At 51.5% G+C, this 26,803-nt stretch overlaps 5 protein-coding genes across 5 annotated transcripts; 3 read left to right on the top strand and 2 right to left on the bottom strand.

Annotated features, from left to right (window-relative positions):
- Positions 1-324: 324 nt before the first annotated feature.
- Positions 325-2,320, bottom strand: FPR3 (peptidylprolyl isomerase fpr3; the record flags this gene model as incomplete). The annotated part of the gene is made up of 4 exons (XM_064868565.1): positions 325-675; positions 724-1,677; positions 1,733-2,176; positions 2,231-2,320. 4 exons carry the CDS (start codon positions 2,318-2,320, stop codon positions 325-327), a joined length of 1,839 nt encoding a protein of 612 aa, XP_064734062.1.
- Positions 2,321-2,737: 417 nt separating this feature from the next.
- On the top strand, positions 2,738-6,334 carry REV1 (deoxycytidyl transferase; the record flags this gene model as incomplete). Its single annotated transcript, XM_064868564.1, has 1 exon — positions 2,738-6,334. One exon carries the CDS (start codon positions 2,738-2,740, stop codon positions 6,332-6,334), a length of 3,597 nt encoding a protein of 1,198 aa, XP_064734061.1.
- A 242-nt stretch (positions 6,335-6,576) lies between these two features.
- On the top strand, positions 6,577-9,561 carry PMZ80_000109 (uncharacterized protein; the record flags this gene model as incomplete). Its single annotated transcript, XM_064868563.1, has 6 exons — positions 6,577-7,418; positions 7,463-7,583; positions 7,647-7,698; positions 7,746-8,600; positions 8,718-8,932; positions 8,980-9,561. The coding sequence occupies 6 exons, from the start codon at positions 6,577-6,579 to the stop codon at positions 9,559-9,561; spliced, it is 2,667 nt and encodes an 888-aa protein (XP_064734060.1).
- A 1,071-nt stretch (positions 9,562-10,632) lies between these two features.
- PMZ80_000108 (uncharacterized protein) lies at positions 10,633-13,584 on the bottom strand (the record flags this gene model as incomplete). The annotated part of the gene is made up of 1 exon (XM_064868562.1): positions 10,633-13,584. The coding sequence occupies one exon, from the start codon at positions 13,582-13,584 to the stop codon at positions 10,633-10,635; it is 2,952 nt and encodes a 983-aa protein (XP_064734059.1).
- Positions 13,585-14,968: 1,384 nt separating this feature from the next.
- Positions 14,969-18,874, top strand: PMZ80_000107 (uncharacterized protein; the record flags this gene model as incomplete). The annotated part of the gene is made up of 1 exon (XM_064868561.1): positions 14,969-18,874. The coding sequence occupies one exon, from the start codon at positions 14,969-14,971 to the stop codon at positions 18,872-18,874; it is 3,906 nt and encodes a 1,301-aa protein (XP_064734058.1).
- Positions 18,875-26,803: the final 7,929 nt, after the last annotated feature.

Below are 26,803 nucleotides of genomic sequence, written 5' to 3'. Positions count from 1 at the left end.
CGATGTATTGCGTGGATAACTATAGTGTAGGATAGTATATGATAGTTGAAGAAGGAGGACTACGACATAAGTGCAGTGACTGAATGTGATCATTTATCCATTGGCCATTCAAGCATATTGCTAACTACAGTAACCATCCGGTAATTTCCCAGCTGACTATGCACAAACTCTTGCAATACATCTTGTACATTTCATTCATGCAGTCCTTGCAAGCTGGGTATCTTGAAAGCACTTTTTGTCCCGTCCTGTGTAACGCCATTTTCATACCCGTGGAAACAATGACCTGATTGTTGTGCCTAGGAGGTTGGGCATTGCGAGGCCTAGTCAAGATGAATCATCTGAGAATGGCTCGAGCTTGATCTTTGTGCCGGTGAAGGTTGACTTGGGCTGAGAGTTGGCGTCGGTGCTTTTGCTCTGATCTTGCTTCGCAGCTTCATCCTGTTTCTTGTCCTTGCTCTCGTCTTTTTTGGAACCATCACCTCGTCTCTTGTCTCTGTTCTTGCGACTCTTCTTCTTCTTGCTCCTGGTTTCGCTGTTTTGATGCACTTTCGTAATGGGGATTGCTTCGGGAGAAGAACTGCCTTCCTTAGGTTCATGCTTTACAACTTCTTCAGATTTTTCACCATCGAGATCGACATCCATCTTCTCCGCGTCACTGCCAACATCGTCCTTATCCTTCGAGTCTTTACCGGCGCCATTTTATTTCACCGACAGACACTTTACGTCGAATGTCAATGTCGAGTTAGCAGGGATACCAGGTAGTGACTTCTTGCCATAAGCCAGGCCGGCAGGAATGACAAGTCGTCGTTCACCGCCTGCGCTGATGCCTGTGAGACCGTGATCCCAACCCTTGATCACCTCGCCAATGCCGAGCTTGAAGGCAAATGGCTTGCCAGATTTGTTGCTGTCGAAGACTTTGCCGTTGTCGAGTTTGCCGATGTATCGCATTTCGACTCTTGAGCCTTTCTTGGCGGCTGGACCAGAACCGATCTTGCGGTCGTCGACGGAGACACCGTTGACATCCTTGATACCGAGGCTGACGGACTTGGGCTTGTCTGCGGACTTGGTGTCGGCTTTTGTGTCGGCTTTGGCATCAGACTTTGATGGTGTAGGACCTTGCTCGAGGTTCTTCGCGAACTGGACTTTCTTCTTGTCTGCATCTGTGCCGTTGGTCTGTGGGGACTCCTTCTCTTTCTTGGCTTCTGGTGCGGCTGCTGCTTCACCCTCGTTGTTCTTCAGCTTCTTGGCTGCCTTCTTTTCAGCCTTGGAAAGCTTCTTTGGTTGCTCTGGGGCGGCAGCTGCCTCTTTGGCCATGATGTTGTCGAGGGAAACCTCCTCTTCTGTGTCTTCTGCTGGTCTCTTGTTCTTGCCTTTCTTGGACTCTTTTGTAGGAGCGGCGATGGCTTTCGGCTTTTCCTCTTCATCGTCGACTTCCATGATTCGTGGGTCTTCGAGATCGTCTAGCTCATCGGACTCCTCACCGTCGACCAGAGCATCGAGACCGTCCAATTCGTCCTCGTCTGGTGACAGGTCGTACTCGTCGTCATCATCATCACCTTCAGGTTCGTCTAGAGGCATCACGTAGTTACCAGAGAGGTGAACCGTCAGACTACCAGAGACTTTGAAGAAAACATTCTCGCCTTCTGCGACGTGAACATCGAGGGGTTGTTGGTAGATCTGCGCATATTATTAGTAACTGTGAACATATACTCAGGGTGAAGATTAAACGCACCTTCTCTGAATCAAGCGTGCAAAGAACGACTTCATCGATGCCTGTGCCTTCGTCGCTGGTGTCGTCGGATTCGTCGTCAACTTCACCGTCGACAGCCTTTGACTTGCCCTTCTTCTCAGATTTCATGATCTTAGCGAGAAGAGCTTCAGCGGCAGCTTCATCCGCTGAATCATCATCCATGTCCTCGTCCTCGTCGTCCTCATCTTCGGCCTTCGCTAGTTTCTTCGACTTGGACTTTCTGTCACTGGGACCACCGTTGCCCTCTTCCTCGTCAGACTCTTCATCATCATCGATATCCTCAAAGTCGTCATCGTCTTCAGAATCATCGAGCATCTCTGCTGGGACTCGGACGAGCTTCAAAGTAGCTCGTCCCTTAGTCTTGTCCTCGGCAGCTTCGAGATCAGGCTCTTCACTTGGGTCAATAGCAGCCATTGTGACGCGAAACTGTATAGGTCAGTACCCATGAACTGTCGGAACTTCTAGGAATGCTTGTCTTACCATTGCAGCAGCATTAGGCACTGCAGGCATCATGACATCGCCTGGAGGAATACGCATGGCGTAGACCGCCACAGGCTGTGTACCTGACATCTTGATGGTGAAAGCTGTAGTTCAGCTGCGCAATACAAGATGTAGGTAGACGAAATGACTAGAAAGTAACAAGCAATACAGAAAAGCTGCTGTAGTGAAGCTTTCGTTTCTGCGACAGAGTCGAGCAAAAAGATTTTGAAACTCGAGCAGAATTTACTCCAAATTTTTGGTCCGCCAACGTGCGTTAGCGGCCGATCGCTGCCCCGCTAGGCTGATGCCTGCCAAGCTGCCTTTGCGCCATACCCAAAACAGAACACTCGCGCTGGCGCGTTCGGGCGCGCTTCTTCAACGACCACTTCCACCATTCATTGTCCTGAGCACCAACAGCATAGTACTGGAGTCTCTGGCATCTGAGAATTTCTGAGCGCACTCATCGTATCATGCTGAGTGCGTTATGACCTTTGCGACCGGCCCACCATGGGCTCCCGACTAGAGAAGAATTCGAGTGACGTGCGAAAGCGCATTGCCGGACATACATTCGACGGCGAAGATGGCGAGGAATATGCCGCTTCCAAGTTCGGTGGCTTCACCGATTACATGCGGAGGAAGAAGATCAAATTACAGAACCTCGATGCCGAATTGAGATCTCAGTCCGACAAACCTCAGGTCTTCCGAAATGTGGTGGCGTATGTCAACGGATACACTCAACCCTCCCTTGCCGACCTTCATGTGCTCATTGTCAGTCATGGTGGAGGCTTCTTGCAATACCTTGATGGAAAGACAGCCGTTACACACGTCATAGCAAGCCAGCTGACCCCGAAAAAGAAAGTCGAGTTCGCGAGATACAGGATCGTCAAGCCAGCATGGGTGGTAGACAGTGTGCAGGCTGGGAGGCTACTGCCATGGGAGAACTATCGCGTCGTTGACGAAGGCGTGAAGCAGAAAGTGCTTGGCTTTGATAGCGGTCATATGGTCAGCCAGGCCAGTAATCAAAAGCAAGGATACCGAGATCAGAGTGATACGAGCTGGTATACTTCACAGGTCAAGGATGTCGCTGACAGAGTCAATGGCGTTCCGTCTTCGGAGAGAGCAGACGACTTTGAAGCGCAGTTTGACGAACAAGAAGTTGACGACAACGGTCCCGGAACATCGCAGTTGCTAGCGGACGATGACTTGTTACAAGCAGAAGCAACTCTGCAGCCTCAACCTGTTGAAGAGACAAGCACAATTGAAGGAAACCAAACGATTGGCAGCGCTGAAGAAATAGGTGCTGTGCATGCAGCTGAGACGGAACATGACGTTTCTACTTCGGACATGGTGCAAAACCCTCAGACTGCAGGTTCACCTCCGGTAGGGGGAGGTGCAACCACACCAGAGAAGAGGGCGCTCACAGCCGAGGAACACAATGCGATACTGCTTCAAAATCCACACATGGCCAAGTCTAGCACTGCCAATCCTGACTTTTTGAACCAATACTATCGCGAATCTCGTCTACATCATTTGTCTACATGGAAAGCCGAGCTCAAAACCCAACTACAAGCAAGGGCCCAGGAAAGCTCGTCGCAGAAGCAGAAACTGAAGAGGCCGCCAGGCACCCGCCGGTACATCATGCACGTCGACTTCGACAGTTTCTTTGCCGCAGTCAGTCTTCGGGAAAATCCTCAGCTCAAGGAGAAGCCTGTTGTCGTTGCTCATGGAAGCGGGCCGGGATCCGAGATCGCAAGCTGTAACTATCCTGCCCGGAACTTCGGCGTCAAAAACGGCATGTGGATGAAGCATGCTCTGGAAGTATGTCCTGATCTGAAGGTCCTGCCCTATGACTACAAAGCGTACGAAGACGCTAGCAAGCATTTCTACGATGCAATTCTCGCTATTGACGGTATTGTACAGAGCATCAGTATCGACGAGGCCTTGATTGATGTCAGCGAGCAGTGCATTCGAGCTGGCGGTTCTGACGGCCGGGGCATGTCTGAAGGTTCCGTCTATCGCGAGCAAGCAAAGGCTAACGAGCTCGCACAAGCACTTCGAAATTTGGTTCGAGAGAAGACTGGCTGCGAAGTATCTGTGGGCATTGGTGGCAACATCCTACTTGCGAAAGTTGCCCTACGCAAAGCCAAACCTGCAGGCCAACACTTGATTACACCAGAAGCTGTGCTAGACTTCATTGCCGACCTTACTGTGACGCAACTACCTGGCGTTGCATACAGCATCGGGAACAAGCTTGAGGAGATTGGGGTCAAATTTGTGAAAGACATTCGTGGCCTGACTAAGGAGAAGCTCGTCAACACCTTGGGACCGAAGACTGGCGAGAAGCTATGTGACTACTCTCGTGGCGTCGACAAACAGCAAGTCGGCGAGCAAGTCATTCGCAAATCAGTGTCGGCAGAAGTCAATTGGGGTATCCGGTTCGTCAACCAGCAGCAAGCCGAAGAATTTGTCATGTCTCTGTGCGAAGAGTTGTCGAAGAGACTGCTCGAACAACTTGTCAAAGGCAGGCAGTTGACCATGAAAATCATGCGTAAAGCTGCAGATGCAGGTTTGGATCCACCTAAGAATCTTGGTCATGGAAAGTGCGACACCTTCAACAAGAGCGTCGTCCTGGGTGTCGCTACCAACGACAAATTGATCTTGGGCAAAGAGGCAGTCGCTATCCTTCGAGGCTATGGCTTCCCACCTGGTGAACTCCGTGGTCTGGGCGTCCAGATGCAGAAGCTCGAACCACTGAAACCTTCAATGGCCAGTAGTGCGACGCCACTGGAAAGCAGTCAACGAAGACTGCAATTCAAGAAGCCGGAGATGCAGACGAAGACTCCGAGTCGACCTTCTCCAGCCCCATCAAGCATCTATGCAAAGCCAAATTCGTTGCCACTGTCTAATCAGGGTTCTGCACAAACCCCTACGCCAAAGGTCAAGAAACCTGAGGATCTCATTGAAGAGGTGCCGACTCCTGAGAAGTCTAGGACGTTGTCCGCACGCCATGATCTATCTCAGCTTGAGGACAGTAGCAACACACCCCTCAACATTGGTGGAACTCAGTTCGTGATACCTTCCCAGATCGATCCGTCAGTTTTGGCGGAATTGCCTGCCGACATTCGGAGCAAGCTGGCACCAAGGACTTCAAAGCTCTTCGAAAGATACGTGAAGCAGGATTCAGCAAGTGACGAAGCAAGGTCTCGTTCGCAGTCACCCTTCGTTAGTGACTCGGAGCTGGCTTTGCCAAATGAGAGTCAGCTCGATCCTGAAACGCTAGCAGCTCTCCCAGATGACGTTAGAGAAGAGCTTCTGGCTGAATACAGGAATGCCAGCAGAACAAGTGCGAGTAGTAAGACGCAGCAACTCCTGCCACAATCACCAAGAAAAGCACGGCCGCTTCCAACCAAGAAGCTTAGTACAACGCCCAAGAAGAAACACAAATTCACCTCTCTGATGACGAAAGGTCGATCCAAAACCAACAGTGCATTCCTGCCCACATTGACGCAGTCGAACTTTGTGTCGATGAAGAATGGCAGCACATCAGCAGCAGTCGACGCCTTGATTGCAAATGACGACATATCAGCTGAATTTCTTCAAGAGTTGCCGGAAGAGATCAGAGCCGAGATCCTGGCCGAGCAGAAGCGTCAGAGAATGAAGCAGAAGTCCGGGCTCAACCTGGCAGAGAGTCGGAAGCGCAACAGACCTGGCAAGAAAGATGAAGTAATTAGAGGCCAGCAAAAGCTGAGTATACCAAGGCCAGATCCGAAGCCGACCTTTACATCACGGAAGCTGAGCACAGTCCCAGAGCTGAGAGAAGCCATGTCGCAATGGGTCCAAGCGTTTTCTGGGGACGGTGAGGAAGGACCATATCAAGAGGACACTGAGGCTCTCGGGGTCTATCTCAACAGAGTTGTACTGGAGGAGGGCGACATGGCGAAAGCTCAAGCAGTGGTAGACTGGCTCGTATACGTGGTCGGTGACTGGCCCTTCGAAAATGGCCAGACTAGTGCTGCGTGGCAGGACACGATAGGAGCACTCAAGAGCGCGGTGCAGCTCGCGGTAGGGGAACGAGGGCTGGCACCGTTGCAATTCAGTGAGTGACGGTTGCTTCACATTTCTGATCATGGGCTCCAGCCATTTGTTCTTGCCTTGGTTTTCGAGTGGAGGAGTCGTGCTTTCCTCCAGACGTGCTCTCGGGTGCGCCCCTGCCCGTCGTGTGCTTTGCTGACGTATCTCGCATACATCCATTCGAATGACTTTCACATTACATGCCCACCACTTTTGGTTTACGCTCATGATAGGTGTGCATTGATTATTCAATATTGACCACATTCTTTGGCACAATGACTCTTACAGACTTAGCCCGGCAACAGGAACAGGCGGCATCGCGTCTTCCGAACCCTCTCAAGATTCCCTCAATGCACGGCATTACATTTCCTTCCAGACCAAAGAGGACACTTTCTTCTGTCAGTGGCAATGGCAATAACAGGATCCGCCAAAGACTTTCAAGAGGCGTCTCCAATATCAGATCATTCTTCAAGAGTCGGACTGCAGACAGCGAGAACTGTAACAATGACTACCCAGCCACTCAAGCACTGTTTATCTCCCAGCAGGGCACTCAAGCTGGCTTCAGCAGTGCTCCAAGCTTGACCAAGAACCCCTTACGGCTACATCTCACTGGAATGGATATGACGGAGCAAGAAAGGCAGCTCTTGTTGCGGAGTGGTCCACGATCTGCCGAGCCCGGCTCTACCAGGCAGGACAGTCCTGTGTCCTTCACTTCTGCCGGCTCATTGCGCCGCCGAGTCTCACAGAAATTCCGGGGTGCCTTCAGCCCTTCTAGCCCGACGGTTATCCGGAAGCCAGAGCTCAGGGCCCGACCCAGTGTGCAGACGATATGCAACGACAGAAGTTCGGCAACATCAGGCACTTTGTCACTCCCGAGCAGCGGCCGGACTTCAACTACACAGAAACAGAATTCTACTCCACCTACCTCGGAAGGAACAATGTCAGGCTCTCCTGGTTCTGTCCGGAAACATGAGATTGATCTAGCTGCTGCTAACAATCAGCTCTTGGTCTTATTTGACCACCACAACATCTGTCCAAGGAAGCTGTCAACAATTCGCGAAGTGGACAAAGGACAGATTGCCACGATTAAGACCGTCGAGGCCACGGCTGCAGCGAAGTGAGTGGGCCACGATTAAGATTACGAGATGCTAACAGGCTTAGGGTCTTCTTCGAAACTCACTTCAATGCGCTTCTGAATCGCGACTCTCCTCGCCAGAAGCGACATGAAGATCTCGAACAGCGTCTGGCTCGGATGCAGCTGCCTCCATACCTCAAGCATCGAGTTCGCAGAACATAGGAAAAGAACGAATCCGATGCTCTCAGGCGCAGTCGGCTGCTTGGACAGGATGGCAGACATGCTGTTAAGGTTGGCGCCTACCAAGTGGTGAAAGTACTAGGTATGACATCCTGAAATGTTTGAAACGCAGTGCTAATTCCGGTAAAGGCAAAGGTAGTTTTGGTGTCGTTCGCCTCGTCAGAGATCAGGAAGTGCTCTTTGCTGCAGCACGCCAGAACGGCAAGCTGCGCAGAGTCGAGTCTCAGCCTCTCTCAAACTCAGCCTCTCGGAAGTCGTCAATGGTCACCCTCGTCCAAGGGCTATCACGTTCAAGACATCAGATGCTGCCACCGAACAAGGAGATCTATGCCATGAAGGTCATTCGAAAAGCAGATATGCTTAGGAATGCTCAAGAAGGCCATCTGAGAGCAGAACGTAACTTCTTGGTCGCGGCAGAGGGGTCCAAGTGGGTCGTGCCACTAATCACCGCGTTCCAAGATGCCAAACATCTTTACCTTGTCATGGACTTTTGCGTTGGTGGTGATTTCCTCGGCCTCCTCATCCGAAAGAGCATTCTCAGCGAGCAGATCACCAAATGGTATGTGGCGGAAATGATCCTTTGCGTCGAAGAGGCTCACAAGATGAAATGGATTCACCGAGATGTCAAGCCCGACAACTTCTTGATCGGTGCTGATGGCCATTTGAAGATCTCCGACTTCGGTCTAGCATTCGACGGCTTTTGGGAGCACGATCAGAAGTACTTCCACAAACACCGCCACAGTCTAATGTCAAGTCTTGGAGTTGATGTTGAAGGTGATACCGAGGACCAACGAGATGCTGCCAGACGGAAGAGGCGACAAGCTGAAGGCAAGGAGGGCTACGAGAGTCCACCGAACATTCCGGACGAGAAGTTGTGTGCAGCTACAAAGGAAAGGCTTGTTGACTGGCGCAATCGAAACCAGAGACGCAAGCTTGCACGATCAGTGGTCGGCACGAGTCAGTACATGGCGCCAGAAGTTATCCGTGGCGAGTTGTATGATGGCAGGTGTGATTAGTGGTCTGTTGGCATCATCATATATGAATGTCTTTTTGGTAAGTCTGCTCAGCAGGAGCAAGTCTGGCCGGATTATTGACAACCAGAAGGCTTTACCCCCTTCGCCTGCGAAGACCGTCAGAACACCAAGCTCAGGATCTTGCGGCACAAAGAGACGCTACATCTACCCGAACTACACGATGCACCCCAACCCGTTACTAGTAACGCACTTGATTTGATAAGGAGACTTCTGGTGGAAAAAGAGATCAGGCTCTGTACTCGTCGATACGAGCTCAATGATTATACGAGGAAGTTCCTAGGAGTAAGTCCGGCACCATGCTGCTTGTCACCACATGCTGACCACAATAGAAGAGTGGAGCGAGATTAGTCCCTGCGGACAAGACACACCGAAACTACAATGGCTATTTCGTGTATCCGGAAGATGCAGAAGACATCAAGAATCATCCTTTCTTTGGCGGGATCCCGTGGGGAAACATGCAAGACTACAGTCCTCCATTCACACCACGAGTCAAGAGCTGGGAAGATACCAAGTACTTCGATGAGGAACCCATCTCAGATATCGAAAGCAGTACTTCGGAGGACGATTCTCAAACCCTCAAGCCTGATGGTGCTATACTCGACCCAAGTCATCACCAGCAGGAGGCACAAGTCATCAGCCCAGAGACGCCAGGTGCAGAACTTGAACCTAAGCTCAGTCCACCTCCGTATGTCAAGGTCAAGAAGCCGAAGGAGAAGAAGCGGCCAAGAGACAAGATTCTGAGAGACCCCAACGTTGGTAAGATGGCTCTACAGACGCGCAAGGACAGTGCTTTCATCGGTTATGGATATCGGAAGGCGAAGAACATCACGGACGTGATTGAGGAGGCTTTGACAGATGAGTGTGCGGTGCAGAACGGGGATATCACGATTGAGGTCAACGGTCAGTCATGAGGGCATGATGCAGGAAATGTTGGTGGCGGGCGTTTCTGCGTTTTGATAGCAAGTTGGATCTTGCAACGCCATTCTCTTGCTGTTTCTTCGAGATTGATCCGTGTTGACGATGCGATGTACGTTACGTTTGTCGTTGTTGCGCTATACCTGCTGACCACCTTGTTCATCCATGATCATGTCCACTTCTTGCCATTGTAGGCACCTGGCACATGCCGCTCGTGTCTACAGTGGCTTGCTCAGTCTGCCTGCTACGGTCCACATCGTGGTGTAAATCATGAATGCCGTTCTTCCCTTCCTCTGAATTATCTAGGGCCGTATTTATCCACAGATTGATTATCTAACCGCGGTCTGAGGAAGCTACTTGATCTTAAAGTAATCGCTCCTGTCCGCGTGATATCGCGTTGTTCTTCTGCTCGCGGTGGTTCCTTCTTCCGATCACTTCATTGTCCAGTCGTACCTGCCTTCTAGTGGAGAGCGGATTGTGATTCGTGGCTGCCTTATGAGACCATCGGATCGGGCCTGCACTTATAGGACCACAATTCGCTGAGTCGTGCATGTCGTTGTGGAGGTGTGAGTTGCTCCTTCCTCTGGATGACTGTGGGGAGGGTCGTGCCCGCGTTGTACAATCCAGGGAGCCGTCCTTCCTTTGGGGACTGAGTGCGGTTGCGCCTGCCCTGTCTTTTCGTAGGCTGTTCCTGCTTTGTCAGGGGCCGTGCCTTCATTGCAACGGGTGGCGCCTTCGTCTGCTGGTGGGTTACAGCGGCTCTCGGGAGTGTAGTGCTTGCCGTCTGTAACCAGTGGTTGTATCTGGTGTACCTCGAGATTGGGTCGCGGCTGCCTTTGACGCGGGGCTCCTGCCATTTGTAGATCTTTCAGCGATCGTGCTTTCCGTGGGCGAGGGTTGCGTTGGGAGTTGCTGATGTGAGCTTACTGTGGCTGAGGCCGAACTGGATCCTATCTTGTGAAGGGCGGGAAAGATATGATGATGAGGACGTTGGGAATACACTAGCAATATATGGTGTGTATATGTAGGACATGAATTATATGGTATGTGTTCTTCCTTTCTCTCATTCACTGCCTCCCTTCCCTCACATAGCCGAACGGAAACACACCTATATCTCCAGCATAGACACCACTCCACCAATCGCCGTTTACATCCTCAATCTCTGCGACTTCTGCGCCTCGGGGGAGTCTGAGCTCTCCTTCACCGTCTGGACCGTCTTCGGGCCAGTATGCGTAGTATACTACTCCTCTCATGCCGAAGCCACCATCTGGTGGGAAGCGAGCCACGCCCTGGCTAGTCACGCTGTTGATGTTTGTCGATGACAGTGTGGATGCCCTACTTCGACTCTTGCGTGTGCCGGATGTGTCTTCCTTCCATGACCAGGTTCCTCGGCTACTGTTTCCGCCGAAGCCTGAGCTCGATAGGGGAGGCGAGGTGGGTGGGGAGGAGTAGATATTGTGTTGTTGATTCCAGAGTCGCTGGTCTGCTTCTGACATTTTCCAGCCACCAACTAGATCTGCTTTGACGATGCGTCGCATGCCGCCGTCGCCTTCGTCGGTGTTGTCTGCTTCGAAGGCTAGGATGATCATTCTATGACCTTGGGGACATTTGCGCCAGCCGGCCACGACGTCTGCTGAGCTGTTGCCGTCACGGCGCATGCGGGAGTGGTGAAGGTAGGAGGCGTAGCAGGAGGTGCAGATGTCGTAGTCTGTTTGGTGGGATGGACAGTGGTAGCGTGGAGAAGAAGGGAAGATGATCTGATGGCACATGTCGCAGTTCACGTTGATCGAGAGGTAGTCATAACCTGAGTTGCGGCGAGAATGAGTATGCGATGTGGCAGAATTTGGTGTTGTTGGCCGGCTGTTGTTAGCACTCGTTGGCTGCAGCGATGACGTTGGTCCGCTGTTGAGGTGCAGATTCTGGCAGGCATGCTGTAGCGAATGTGTCTGCGGCACGTATGCCACTGGTAGGAGAGGATGTGTGCAGCAATGATGTGTCTGAACACACTGTTTGCAGAAGCCCCATTCGCCGTCATTGCAGGTGTCGCAGAGCCAGAATTGCGAGTTTGCGAAGGTGCCGCAACGATCACAGAAATGGCCTTCTTGAAGTCGATCTGCTGGATTCGATGTGGTTGTCTTTGGCAGTGGCTCTTGTGCTCTAGGTGAAGGTCTCGTTTCAGAGACCGTGGATGCTACAGGTTTGCGGTACTGTCTGCCAATTAAGACATGTGGTCGGTCCGTGTCTTCGTTTGTGGTCTTTGAGCCTTCGAAATTGATATCTGCTGCGTGGCCGAAACCATACCAATGTTTGCAGCCTTTGCCTTCTCGATAGCACTTCATGCAGAGGTCCACCTTGCAAGCACGACAATGTCTAGATAAGTGGTATTGGATATCGGTTTTATTGCAGCGGAAACACGACATCGAAGGTTCTTCATATTTAGTCGAGGGAGGTACAATCGGTGCCGAAGCAGCTGCGTTATCCAGCTCGGCAGGTGCGGCAATGGTCGCTGTGTTCATATTGCTTGCTGCAGTTGTGCTCACCGGCATGGTATGTGTATGCCTCGGTGAGCGAGCGGGAGAAGCACCATTGTGAAGTCGCAATCTCCGATCTTCTCCGCCTGCCTGCAACCAGATATCAGAGGCATTCCCTGTTCGGGCAGGGTCAGTGTTCGTTCTGGTAGTATTACCCGAAGGCCTTCTTTCGCGACTCTCGACCAGGTTCGACGTAGAACTCGAGGCTGGCGGTCTTTCGACACTCGAGTGTCTCGACCTGCCCACTAACCGAGGGTGACGAGTCTGATCGGAATTCTGTCGTCGATGGTGAATGGTGATGGAGGAGCCGTTTGAATTTGATCGTTCAATGCTCGTGGGTGGCATAGGCTGAGGTCTGAACGAGTTCGAACGAGGTCTGTTCTCAGAAGCCATCGCTGAGGCATGATCTGCAGGCGGCGGCTGTGCGCTGCTTGATCTTGGCTGTTGGTCCCGTCGTATTCGGCGCTGCTCAAAAGGCGATTCGGGGCTGCTACTGCTCAGGTAGGTAGAGCTTTGTGCCGGGCTCATAGTAGCAGATCTCGGAGGATGTCTTTGCCTGTATAGTTCAGCAATTCGTTCTGCTAGTCTGTCTTGTTCGGCTTCCGTCAAAGAATCGACATCAATATCACCGAGAAGACCCTCATCTAGAATTTCCTGCATGATGCGAGCTTCATCTAGGCTGTCACCTGTGCCCGTCCCGCTCTCTGAAGCGCTCACCAGAGAACGCAGGCTGGCTTGATGAGACATCCTTTGCTCCCTCTGTCGTAGCTCCACTGCGTCTGGATGCCGCGGCGAGGACACAGGCGGGGGTGAAGCAGTTTGGTCGTTGTCTGGTTCTTGATGGCTCGCAGCATGTGGTATAGCGAGTGTCGGAGTGTTATCTCGCTGTCTCTCTCTTTCTCGCCGGCGCTGCCTCCTCTCGTCTCTATCTGCACTTGCACTTCTAGTCCGATCAGCTGAAGGAGGGACTAAGCTGGTCGCAGATCGTGAAGCATTCTCTAACTCTCGCAAGCTTCGGAACCTGGCCTCCTCCATCATCTGTCTATCCCGGGCCGTCTCGCTATGCTCTCTTCTATGCCTTCTCTCACGCCGCCGCTCAACTTTTGGCAGTATCTTGTCGCGTGGTCTGGTACCATCCGGCTTATACAACTTATCCATCTCCTCCTTCTCGTCCTGACTTCTGTCTAGCGCGGGATTGGCTGCCAGGACCAGCTCGAGGAGGTTGCTGACAGTGGCATTGTGCTGTACATCCACCACTTCGGCACGGCATGTTGGACAACTGTAAGGATTCGCTGTAGACGAGGATGAACGGGAGGAGGAGGCTTTGCGATGTTGATGAGAGAACCATTCTTTCAAGCAAGAGCCACAGAATGTATGCAAACAGTTCAGAATTGTTAGTGGTTGGTAGAGCACTTCGGTGCATATCGAGCATATCAGTTCCTTCTCAAAGCTGGCCAGTCCAGCTCCTGCGTTAGCTGCTACCGCCATGTTGGAAGTCATCGTGAAGAAGGAGGAGCCGTCAGCTATGTGCGTTTTGTCTTCTCATCGTTGGCATTCTTGCAACCTATTTACATCATGATAGGCACTGGGAGGATGCGCTTTGAGGCTGACAATCAGCTACCGCATACCTTAACTTAGTTGCATCCTGTGGTGTTGCTATTCTGCTCATGCAGCTGAATGTCTCACCCTAACGGGGAACTCATCCAGAACTTGAGGCGCCGTGGGCGCCTCACACCGCCAAGGCACCCGCCGCGCCCTGGCAAAGAGTGTGATGCCGCCCCTCCAACCTTCTTTCTCTCCTTGCTTATTTCATGCATGATGCACCTTAGCAAACCAGTGTCGCTCTGACCGTCTTTGCAAGAATTGCCTCCAGGGAGCGGTCAAGCTTCTGCCTCTTGCCTACGACTTCCATGCTAATTGAGCGGGAGCGGTTCAGTTAAAGCTATCGACCTTGCGACCAGAGTGACTGTCAGATAATATAGGTACATGCAACAACTACGAATATCAGCTAGGTTCAGCTTTTGCGGAGCGCCAAGTTGATTGCACTGATTTCATCGGTCGTCTCGCGATGGTCGTGGTATTCAGTACATATGCCACTGCCACGATTCAGCCATGAAACCTCACATAGTCCCACAGGTGGGAACAGGTATTCCTCGATAAGATTCCCGTGCTTGCGATACCGACAACCATAACAATCCACTCCCACCCGGCCTCTCACCTCCTTGGCTGCAGACCATGAGAGTTAGCCGTCGAGATCAGATGACTTCAAGGTGTCTAGGGGGGTTGACAGGATCTACTGATTAGGCAAGATATATATCATGAACACCGAAACGTTACGACAGTCGCGATCGGCCTGGGTTACGAGCGCTCGAGAGGTGGAACATCGTTGTCGACCCCAGAAGTGAGAGATGTGTGAGCTCAAGATGAGAAAACAACCTGACAACGCCTACCTGAAGGTCGTGTGAAGGAGTGGAACCGAACACATCTTCTTTCTCCCGCCTACAAGTACTCGTCCTTTCTTCTCACAAGCTCTGCGACCTCTTCAACCACTCACCTACCCAAGTTCTCTTCGCTGATTCGATCAAGCACTTCACTCTTCCTTGTACCTGGATCGAGCCTTTTCTAGCAAGTCAAAAGCGTCAACTGACCCAGCTTCGGTTCTCATTAGCGCGGCTATACTTCCTTGTGTCCTCCCTGACGCCAGGACACAGCAAGTGCAGTACACCCCAGTTGACTTGAACCTCACTTTACACCCCATTTATATCCTCTCCACTGATGATCTACCATCGCGAACACTTCCTTTTCTACACATATCCCTTAACCGCTCCAGCGATTACTCATGGGTCTTGCCATCTAACAGGTCCTGTTCGTCATGGAGCCAGTCAAGGAACGAGAGTCGCCAATGGCTCAGGCGCAAGCGTCAAATGATGATGGCCAAAGCCTGTTCCTGGAGCCACAGCGCACTCCTCGTCGCGGTGTCGACTCTCGAGAGGTAGTACTGCAGCAATTCCGCGAACGTCAAGATATCATCATGCTCGATATCGAGGACGACGATGGATCCATTAGTCAGCTACAATCGACAGAGACATACACTGCAACAAAGCCTTTGACTTCACTCTCGACCAGCGCACAAGTCATTGAGCGGCGCACGATTGCGAGCTCCTTACCGGCTCCAGTTAAAGCCAACAGCACTGTAGGAGACACTCAAAGTGGCGTCAAGAGAAGACTATTCAGTTCTGCAAATGCGAAGGAGACGATGTACAAGTTTTCTGGTCTACTGAGTCCACCATCCGATCCAGACTCACCGCAAAGCAACGTTGGGCCTATTGCGAACGACATCCCCAACCACTCGAGCTGGAGTTTTGGTAACCTAGATATTCACCAAGACGAGCAAAGAAGCCAGGATTGGGCCTATGATGCCAGCGAAGCAGGAGAGTTGAGCATGCAATTAGCACAACTCGTCAACCCAGAAGTGGCGGCGGGCGGCATTTCGAAAGGCTCTTCAGCTCAGCCTGCCCCTGCGTCTGAGGTTGCGTCAAGCATGAAAGATGCCATTGAGGCAGAGGGCATTGCTCGAAGTCAGATGCTTCGTGCAAAGAGGAAGCAGAGCGATACGAATGAGCGAGGGCGATCTAGCTCGTCACCAACTCCACATCATCCCTCTGTAGGCCTTCAACAAAAGCATGACACCTCGCACAAAATCCAGAAGGCCAGAGAAAATCAGTGGGAAGATTTAGAGGAGCTTTCAGCCGACGAGATTGAGAGGCAGCTAGATTTTGCTGAGATGCTGCGGAACGGGGATCGAGCATCAGGCAAAACATCGAACTCTTCCAGGGGCAACACCGACAGGACACGGACCGCAAAGCCTAACTCATACTCACGGACAGAGGCTGACAAGTTCCGGACTCAGACTCGCCATTTGGAGATTGACGACAACGACGATGGTGATGATGCTTTTGCCAAAACGATACTAGCCAGTAACGACCTGCCAGATGTCATCACTCCAGAAGAACAAAAGGCGAGGGAAGAGCGACTGATCCGTATGAAGATGGGCGCATTCCCTGGAAAGCCTATACTAAAAACCAAGGAGAAAGAGATGCCAGCTCGGCCGGTCAAGTTTCACTCGCCGTGGGACGACAAGCCTAGGCCAAAACAGAAAAACGCTCTGCAACGGCCACAGAAGCACAGTCGACAAGCCATCCGTGAAATGATGGGTACAGCTTCTGTACAAGACGACAGCGCGCAAAATGATCAAGATGACAACAACGCCGGATCGTCGAGGCGGGCTGTTCCGTCGCTTGCTGTGTTGGAGCAGCTGAGTGCTCGCAAGGCTACCGTTGGTGCTGCTCGTAATAACACAGGCGACTGGCGAGACAGGTATGACATGCTACCTCAACAGGGCGACAATCTCAATTTACCTAAAGAGTTCTCAAGCATGTCCGAGGCTCGACAGGGTCTTCTCGTTAAGCGAGAGACGCTCAAAGAGCGAAAGAAGGACCTTGATTCTATGCTCGAAGTATACAAAGCTTTTACGAGACTACTTACCTTGGATGAACTTGGTGACAGCGATACCAAACAATTAGCTGAAGTGAAGAAGTTCTCGGTGGCAGTTCTCGATAACGACAAAAGCGGCAAGAGTGCTCGCAAGCGAATGTTGGATATCAGTAATAATGTCAAAAGACGAGTGCAGCGCCTCACATCTACCCCAGACGAGATAGACGAAGAGGCAGCCAGTCACTTGCTGCCAGATATCATGTCTCCAGAACATTATGAGAAGTTGCAAGAAGAGTATGAGAAGACTCATGCTGAGCTCAGTCCCGTGCTAGGTGATCTTGAGAAGCTCCGAGAATCCAACAAAGCTCGCGCCAACAGGACGCGTGAAGGCCATTCCAAAGGCTGTGGGACGGCCAAAGGATCAATGAGTCATCTGAGCAAGTCTGAGCGGTCACGAGAAGTTTACTACAGATCTCTCGACAAGAAGATTGAGCAGGGTCGTGCTCAGCTGGCACGCTTCAATCAAGGCGAGGCTTCGGCGACGGCTCGAGCTGATACTGGAGACCTGGAGATCGTCGACAACCAGGACAACGAGAGTGCGATCAGTGAGGAAGACGCAGTCAACAATGGCGATGATTTCATGCGACCCCTTGGCAGTACCAAGAAGCTGACCCGATCAAAAGATGACGGGATGTCCATTGAGGAGATCAATCGGCTGGAAGATGAGAGGCAGAAGATCGAGGCTGCGCGACCAGCACAAGCCGCAGACATGTCTCTGCTCCAGCAAATGGCTGCGAAAGCAGAGCAAGCAAACCATGCTAGTTCGCAAGGCGGCCAGAAGCACGACTCTCAGATGCTACAAAACATGCGCCGTAGAGAGGCCGCTCGAGCTGAGCGAAAGAGGAAGCAAGAAGAGATGGCCACAGCCGCAGATGCCAAAGAGAAGAATTCTGAGGTCGCAGAAGACGATTCTATCGAGGTTGAATCTTCACGCGAGTTCGACGACTCCGATCTGGAAGAGGAAGACGAAGAAGACGCTGCAGAGGAGGAAGACGACGAAGGTCAACCCGTCTGCAAGCGCTACATTGTCAAGGCTTGCATTGTTGGCGTCTCTGCTGAGCTTGATGAGGATGAGCACTTACTAGGCAAGTTCCTCAACAAACAGAAGGCCATCAAGAAGGTTTCCGAGATCGCGCCTTGGGTGCAAAAGGAGTTCGCAAGATGCAATCCAGATTCTGACAACAGCTCCTTCTCGATAACCACAAAAGACCTGCCAGATGAATATGAGCAACAAATGACGTTGGGTGTTGACGGAGACGCCGGATGCCGCACTTGGATTGAAGAGGAATTATATAATCCAAGTGAAGAGGCGTACGAGAATGCTAAGGTATACAAAGCTTGTAAGCAACAAGAGGTTTGGTACGTCGACTGGGAGCGGATCATCAAACCTGTCCAGGAAGATGAGGATGAGGAAATGGAGGATGCTGACCAGGTCGATGAGCAAGACTCTGCGGAGCAGGCATCTGAGCCTGTCGCGCCTTCCAGTCCGAAAGAGCACCAGGAAACACCTGCTGCACAGGTTGATAGCGTCACTGCCTCCCCAACTCAATCAGCCACGGCTTCTGAGACAGACGAAAATTGGGAACTAGTCAGCATTCACCCTGACGGTGCTGCTGAGTCGCCAGCTCAGCCTGTCACAGTGGCTAACACAGACGCGAACCAGGATTCCATCGTCCCAGCCACCGATGACAATGACACATCCCCCTCCACATCCTTCGATTCCTTGTTCTCCACCAACGACGACGAAGACGACGACCTCTTCAGCCCTGACCCCGAATCATCCACTCTCCCCTCCACACCCCCAAGCACCCCTCCTTCCCCATCCAGCCCTTCCAATCAGCCTACCTCCCCTGTCGAGAAAGAACGCACACCCACAAAACCAGCCCCATCTCCCTCCCAACCAAAACCATCCAACCCCCTCATAACCAGACCAAACTTCACCCAACTCCGCCTCTTCTCCTCCCTCGCCCTCGCAAACCGCCACGCCAAAGAAGTCTTCATGCACTGGTTCATCGAGCACCTCCGCGGCGCGCATAACCTGGGGTATATTCGCACTGAGGATGAGAACATGGAGGAGGAGCTGAGGAGTATTGGGGATCGGGCTGCGTGGAGTAGGGAGGAGGATTTTGTGGTTATGAGGGAGGGGAAGGATGAGCAGGGTGAGAAGAGGGTTAATGATAGTTTTAGGGTGTGGGTGAGTAAGAAGAAGGTGGCGAGGATGTGACTCGAAGTGACGGTGACGGTGGTTTCGAAAAGCATGGGCCGATGACGAGGTCTGAGCTTGATCAGGCTTAGGTCGGATGAAGTCGGGTAGTGCAGAGCCACACGCAAGCAGGACGAGGCGTACGAGGAGCGAGAGAAAACGAGGACGAACGAGCTTGGTTTGGTACATACATGTACTGTCGGAGTCAGACTGACGAAGGAACACTTTGTAGCATCAGCCTTTGGCGATGAAAGAGTTGGATCGTTGGAAGGCGTTGGAAGACATTGAGCTTGACTCTAATCTAGTGCTAGGTTTGGTATATAGTGAGTATGGTGAGAAAATACGAATGATATTATTATTGAAATGTTCTCAGACCTATGGATGTCAATGGTGTTGGCCAAAGTCCTACAAAGTTGTATGTGCTTTTCACGATAGCGCCTCCCAGTGCATCTTTATGAAATCACCTCGACGGTCAACGCAAAGGGTTCTCACTCGCTCGATATCATACTATCTTGATCAGGGTAGCGGAGAGGAACCTAGAGGGTCTAGGCGCTCTAGGCTGCATCTGGAGCCCGGAGAAGACCGCAGCCATGCCTATGCGGTTAATCTTTAGCAGCTCTCGATCAGCCAGAGTACCCGTGAGTTTTTACTTCACCTCGTGCGGGGGTCGACGATATTGCGAAAATAACATATGCAACTGTGTGTTGTTGACTGCGGGTCCCGTCTGGAAGGAGTCTGAGGGAGTTATCCGTGGTTGACGGAGTCCTTTGACGTTCATGGCGCCTTCTGAAGCAATGACTGAGTGTTGGCGCGAAGCAACATTGCCATTGTTAGGTTCTTGGGTCAGTCTTGTGATGTGGGTTGTTGAGAAATTTATTCGTTGAACTTCTACGATGACGATGCTAACACTGTATTGACGCGTTCTTGAAATATTAAAAACGGATCGAAGATACAATGTATTACAGTGCTACAGAGTGACGAAACACTGATCTGGAGGGGACTACATGTCTACGAAGTACGGCGTGTGTGCGAAAGCTCTCTCTTGGATTGTCGCTGTCTTGCCATCATTCAACTCCATCGTCCTGACGAAGTGTAAGCGGGTTCCTGAGTGAACGGCCCGTGATTGTTAGCAGCTCAGGAGGTGGGATAGGGGATGAGGTAGGCACAAGAAGCGCGTCCGTTGGGGAGCGCTGAGACAGAAGCCGTGCAGAGAGTCAAGCACAGAAAGCACTCCCTCGAATCATGAACTCTTTACTCAGTTCTGCGCCCAATTCGTGCTGGACTGGGTAAAGACTCTACGACTGTAGGGAGCAGCAACGTCCATAGTCTGAAGGACGTCGGCAGTGCGCTTGTGCTGGTGATTCCGTATGTGGCAGTGTATAGAAGATGTTGTGGTCGTTGTGAGCAGTAGCCACCTCGTCACGGCCGCATACTGCTTATGTGTCCTGCATGTGAGCAATATGGGGAGGCTGTCGTGATTGACCCATTTCAGCAACACTAGGTCTGGCTTGTTAGCAAGGAAATATACTTCCTGTTACACAACCCCGCGGTTGTGCAACGAGACAGTGGACTCTGGATAGGTTAACATTGGTAGCGAGGCCTTTCGAGGGGTTCTCTGCGTGCAGGGAGCGATGATGCCAATGCTTCCTGATGAGTCTTTGGGCGACAATGCAGACGCGTTGTACGCCGTGTAGCGGCTCATCGAGCGATCGATGGCTGCTCTCTGAAGCGAAGGTTGACTCCATTGGTCATCAAAAGTATGTTGCTCAAGTATCGCTACCACAGATCAGTGATATGTGGGCAGTAGCGAGGTCTCACGAGCATTTTCGCGGCGAAGGACTGCCTAGATCGTGGTGTCAGGTTTTAGGTTAACGCAAAGCTCGACACGAAGGTGCGCCTGCAGTGCAACCCGACATGCTCCATACTTGTCGGGAAGTGCCACTTTCAGACGTGCGTTGACGGAGCTGTGTTCTGTTTGTACTGATCGAGCACATGCTGTGTCCAGAAAACTCTTCATGGTGGCCAGATTCTGCTGTGATCCATGGCTGGTCGTATGCCCCACGGGGAACCTGGTTGACACTTTGCATTTGTTGAGACCCGTCGAGGTGCAGAGCATACGGCAAACTCTTCGATATCTCGATCTAGGAGTTTCTGTTATTGCTAGGGGGATATGGCCACAGATCAGCGTTTGTTCGTCAATTTGAAGTCGTGATCGGACTGTGAAACCGCAGCACGTGCTCGCGCTTGGTACCAGCATCGCAGAGAGAGCCTGACAGGTTTCGCCGAGTGGTGGAAGAAAATCAGCGAGCGGAGATGAAATTGCGCCATATTGCCTCTACCAGTAAAGCCTTGCGTTGATACGAGGTGCGGCCGGGGTTGGGGCTCAAGCTTGCTCATATGTGCTCATCCTGATCTCTTTCAGCCCGTAGTTGGGACACATCATCAACGTGACGAGAGGGTTGACTGCAAAGTGATAGGTATGACTGGGGCCCTCTATTCGCGCATGACAAGACCCTGCATCAGTGGTAACGAGGACGAAGCTCGTATGTCGTTATCGGTGGCGTGGCCGGTGGCCGCCTCGCCGCGATACTGCAGTGTGTTGCTATCTGTTGGAGTCACATGTTTTCGAGCTTGAGTTTGATTCTGATTGTTGAGTCTGGTGGATCTGATCTTCGACGTGGGATCCCGTGGGGTAGTGCCGGCGGTAAACGTCGATCGCTACAGGGGTTGAGATGTTGTTAGAAATCTCTGTTTGGGAAAATTGTTGGGAAACGTGTCGCTTTCAGTCGTTGCATGTGCTTTTGATGTTCTTTTCGAGTAAGAGTTTGGGACTGGCGCCGTGTCAAAATTGGCGGGCGGCAAATGTGGCAAGCGTGCCCCACCTTCGTAACTTTCTATATGGACATCGCGTCGACGATGTCGCAAGTAGTGAGGCCTGTATCGGTTCGCTCAAGGTTGGGATTGCGCATGGTGATCAACGTGTGGAAACACTCGTTGACGCCAATCGCGACAACCAGCGCCCCAATGCATGTGCCTGATCTCTGATCAACATGCCAACACTACCCTCTGGCACGAGCAGCAGCATCGAGCATGACCTACGTGGCTTTGACCCTGTGTTCAGCGCACACGAACACGAACTGGTGTGGAAGAAAATTGAAGTCTTCAACGCCCATGGAATCCTTCAGCATTTTGCGGAGTGCAGCTCGTTTGCAGCAGCACTGCACATCAAAGGATACTCCATACACCCCGTATTATTCGTACAGCAGAGGTCCGATTTTGCCGTGGACACATATGGAGCTGACAAACATTGATAAGGGATGCATGTGGCCAGATTCAATAACATGGAGGCGTCAACAGCATCGCCATAGGTGCATGAACATAATCACACCACCGTACATTTTCGTGCAGGGCTGAGGCTGGCTTACTACTACTCGAAGTGGAGGACGAGTTTGGCTTGCGAAATGTTTCTCTCAACCCTGGGGCCTGCAGTTAGAGACGCAGATGTGCGTCGTTCCTTGCCAAGGTGTGAGGCTCGTTACCGTAGACCATGAGCTCCCAAGCCATTGAGTCCTGACAAAATGCTTGTGATTTGCAGGATGCGTATTGCACATGTTTCTCGCTAAGTAATGTACAGTAGCCTTTAAGCCACTGCTGCAGGGAAAAGTTTACTCGGCGACTAGAGCAGGCAGGGACCGGCAAGTCTTGTATTGGAAGCTGTTCGCTTGATGGCTAGGGTGTTCGTGTCTCTTCGACACTTCACTCGTACCAGAACCTGCTGACATGCTCGAGCGTAGGCATGCAGTTGCCATCGCAGCGGCACTCGTCGTAGCGGCCTTTCTGTGTGTGGACCCAGAGTCCTTGTTCACTAAACCGGCGTTCATGCGAAAGAACTTTGGGTAAACCTCAGCAGAGCACAGAGGATGTGGCTGACGATACAATCGCGCGCGGGGCTGTGGTTGAGATTGGTAAATGATGGTGCTGCCAGGAGACAGGTTGAGTTTGAGGTATAGCGCGCTTGCTCGAAGTTTATGCGGCGAGGCCACTGTCTATGGAGACCGTCGCACCGATCGTGCTAGACATTAAAATCAGCAACCTCCTTGATTACAAGGTCAGGACCGGAGGCTCGAGTAGAGACCAGTAGTCGTAGCGAACGAGGCGTAGCCGTGTATGCATGAGGACCATGGGGACTTCTTGAGCCCCAGGGAGTCGCAAGATCTGGACAACAGAGATGGAACGCTGGCTCCATATTCGGATTTCTGCGAAGGAGGATCTCGTGGAGTACCTTTACAACTCATTATTGTTGTAGTGCCGACAGACATGAGGAGCCTCGCTGAAACGAATTCGCGATGCAGAATGCAATCACAGCGTGTAATTCTTTATCAGTGACTCCTGATGCATGAGCGAGCTGTACCGTAGCAGAAGAGGCGCAAGCTCTTGTAAAACACCTACGAAACCTTTTCGTTTGTGCGGGTTGATGATCGGCGCTCGTGTTGATCGTGCCTGTTTCGTAAGCATTTGGAACCAACCTTTCGACGAGCTGCTCTGCTGGGTCGGCTTGGCAGGTACCATCAAAACCTGTACTTTTAAGTATTTGCCACCCGATCCATACGCTAGACGGAGACGTCGGCTGGTTACCCCAACAGGCTTAAACCCGTGCCTGAGGGCCTAAGTCAGCATAATCTCTCGTGACAGGATGCCTTCAGATGAAGGTATACATCGATTTACCCAATCGGTCGCCTGTCCGCGGCCCGTTATGGACTTCATTATGACTGGTTAGAAGACTGTATTAGGGGTGGCAAATACTTAAAAGTACAGGTTTTAATGGTACGTACTTCTGTCTTTCACACGGCTGCACCACTGAAACTCAATTCAGAGTCCACAGACAGGGCTTATGGCTCAGGTAAGTCATACTCCTACCCCGTACCTCAGACTGTCGCAAAGCTGACTGAGCCTTGACCAAATCACATTCGCTTCCGGTCTTCTTGGTTGAGTTTACCCCATAATCTGCGAGCTTTTGTCCACGTAAGCAGAATCTAGTCAGACCAGAGATGGCACCTGACCGCCTGCACAAGCAGGTCGAAGTATCTGACGGGCATCATAAATGCAAGACAACTTGGAGATCTACACCATACCTCGATTGGTTGATGTAGTTGACCGCCTTCAGCTTGGCGCTTCTGTATTATTGCCGCAGGAGCCGGCGGACGGAGCAAAAAGTCAGCGTGCTCGGATACTTTTCATACCATGTTCGGTGCTATTTATCTTATTGGTCAGCGCTTGCTGCCGATAACGATCAACATGAGATCTGAAATGGTCCCTGCTTGTAGTGCTTGGAAAAACCGCTAGGTTGTCCTGCAAGCACTTGGACGGAATTCGACTTCCTGGATCTGGGACATGTAGCTGTGAAGTTCGCTAGTGCACCGTACATGTTGCTTGAGGTGAACCTGTCCATGACTTTCTCATAATCGTCGAAATGCGGGGCAACTTCAAGAGAGGAATCCAGATCAAGCCACACATGCTTTGCGAGATTGGATCTGGGAAGTTTTGGGCCACGCTAGCAGCTCAAGATCTAATTGGATGCACTATCATAGCCGGAAAAGCTTCATCGGTAGGCGCAGGACAAGTTCTGCGTTTCGAGCCTTGGTGCAGACACGATGTCCAGGATTGCAAGTACGTCTGCTCAACGAGTATGAGAGGATATGTTTCATGATCACGTCGCTGCTCTATGCCGTCGTTCACTCTCGCTCGCGACGAGCATTGATAGCGAACTGGTAACCAGATGTGTAGGTATACCTAACAAAGTGAAGGAGTAACGACTGCATGGAATGGGGCATGCTCAATGCATGCACAAGTCTTGTGACTAAAAGTCGTTACGTCTGCATCCTGAACTGGGATGCGATTCCTCTGAGCTGTCCGTCCTTGGAAGGCACGACGGAGGCTTTGCCGCACCATGCTAGCGCAATACGGCAGTGCAGGTACAGACCATCAGCAACCAGGCATCTCACTGTTTGTACCTTGAATAGAGCAAGGTAGAATCTTTAGGTCAGCTCCGGCAAATAGCCCAGGACGCCCGAACACGCCGAAGGTCCTTTGAAACATATGTGTAGAGTAGCAATAACAATGACAATATATCTGGCTGCGTGCGCTCTTCGGGTTCCGGACAGAAAGTTGGTTGGGAGATTACAATCTCTCCCGCCATCGACGCTTAGACCACAACAACCACATTCCATCGTACATGTGCGGATGAAGACTGCTTATGTTGAAGCGACTCAGTACGGACAGGTCATGCCATACAGAAAGATACCACAAGATACACAAGAACCTCATGCTTGTTCATACAAGAGCCAAGGCAGAACCAATAAGCGAGAAGCACACGGGCTTAAAGAAGCAACGGCCGCCGCTCATTCCCCGTGGTCGCCTCACATGTTAGCCGCTTCCAGTATGAGTAAAGATAGTTTTTTGTCTATCCAAGACCTGGCACAAGCTGACGAGCATGCGGCAAGCAGCATCAGTGAGCTCTTACGATGATAGCATTGATCATGGCAGCATTGCCTTGGCTACGTCGTCCATCTTGTCCGTCCAACTTGGTAGCTCGCAACCAACATTTCGTGCTCTGCTCGCTAAGCTGAGAAGCGCCTGCATCCGGGTGGAATGCCCGCTTGTGGACCGTGGCTTCGTATAACCCCATTGGAGATAACCTGACTTCTTTTAGCACAACAAGCGTATGCTACTCGCAGGCGTGTATCAGTCATACTTGTACTGTACATCATGGATCGGGATCAGGAGCGGACTGTTATTGACTCATGATGACGAGAAACTTGAGGCTGCTCCGGCAATGCTGAAAAAGCAAAGATAGAACATAGATGAGAAGTGGTGGACGCCGAATATTGTTTGTTATCACGCATGAGTTGCGAATAGTTGCTTTTCACGTGTCGCCGGTGTTCGCGAGCACAGAATCGCCAATACGATTTCTGCTGTGTCGTGTACAAATCATGATTCTATGATGAAGCTGCTCTCTATTTCCTCTCCTGACGTTATTGCGTGCCCAGCGGATATCTACCAACAGCTGTCAGGCCTTCATCTGTAGGGCCTCAGACTTTTCGAAGTATCTCTTTCGAAATTGAGACTTCCGTTAGTAAATGTAATGGCAATGCACCGGAATAATATTCCCTGAGTGATAAGAACATCAAGCAATAATGATAAGTGGAAGCAGGTCTCAGAACAATTACATGCTCATGTGTAAGGGAAACTAAGCAACGAAGCACAGCAGTGTTTTCGGACGTGGTGTGAGATGGTGACTTTGAGCTAGTTTTTTAGCTGCAGAGTAACCCATGTCGTCTCCGTGTTAAATTTTTTAGGTGCAAGTTGTTCGCAGCAGGCGATAAGTGGCTCATGCGGCATGCTAGGTCCGGGCTCCACCACACGTACCAAATGGTGCCCCAGCGCTCATCTCATCTCCATCGCTGATCAAGCCCGCACACAGCTTGACTGCTCCCTCGACCTGATTTTCGCACGCTTGCAATTCTTAGCGCGGCCAGTTTGAGTCGTCTAGACTCAACACTCACCTCTACTTGCCTGCGTTTCTCACCTCTTGCATCCAACATCTTTGCCCTCCATACCTTCTACCTCCACACTATCCCGTTTCTTCTATCCTCACTTTTGTAGTCTTGTTCACCTCTTGTCGTTCTGTGTGCCATCGATAATATCACAGGGAAGAAGTGGTATCTTGGAAGGAAAGAGCATCCGGTGTGGTCCGAAAAGTGGGAAAACCTCGTGGCCGCCTTTGTTTCAGTACAACTTGCCCGCAGCTGTTGGATTTGTGCAGGCACGACAAAGAACAACAAACTTCCGCTAAAGAATAGACACCACGGAGGGAATTCTCTTCATACCTTTGAATACGACGATCGAGTTCGTGTTGCACCGCCAGTCAGGTCGATCATTAGATCCCGTGGT

Source organism: Knufia obscura, assembly GCF_036327395.1.
Source record: "Knufia obscura strain CCFEE 5817 isolate CBS 148926 chromosome Unknown scaffold_1, whole genome shotgun sequence".
Taxonomy (NCBI): Eukaryota; Fungi; Ascomycota; class Eurotiomycetes; order Chaetothyriales; family Trichomeriaceae; genus Knufia; species Knufia obscura.
The sequence above is the reverse complement of the archived record's forward strand: the minus strand, read 5'-3'. Positions and strand labels throughout refer to the sequence as shown.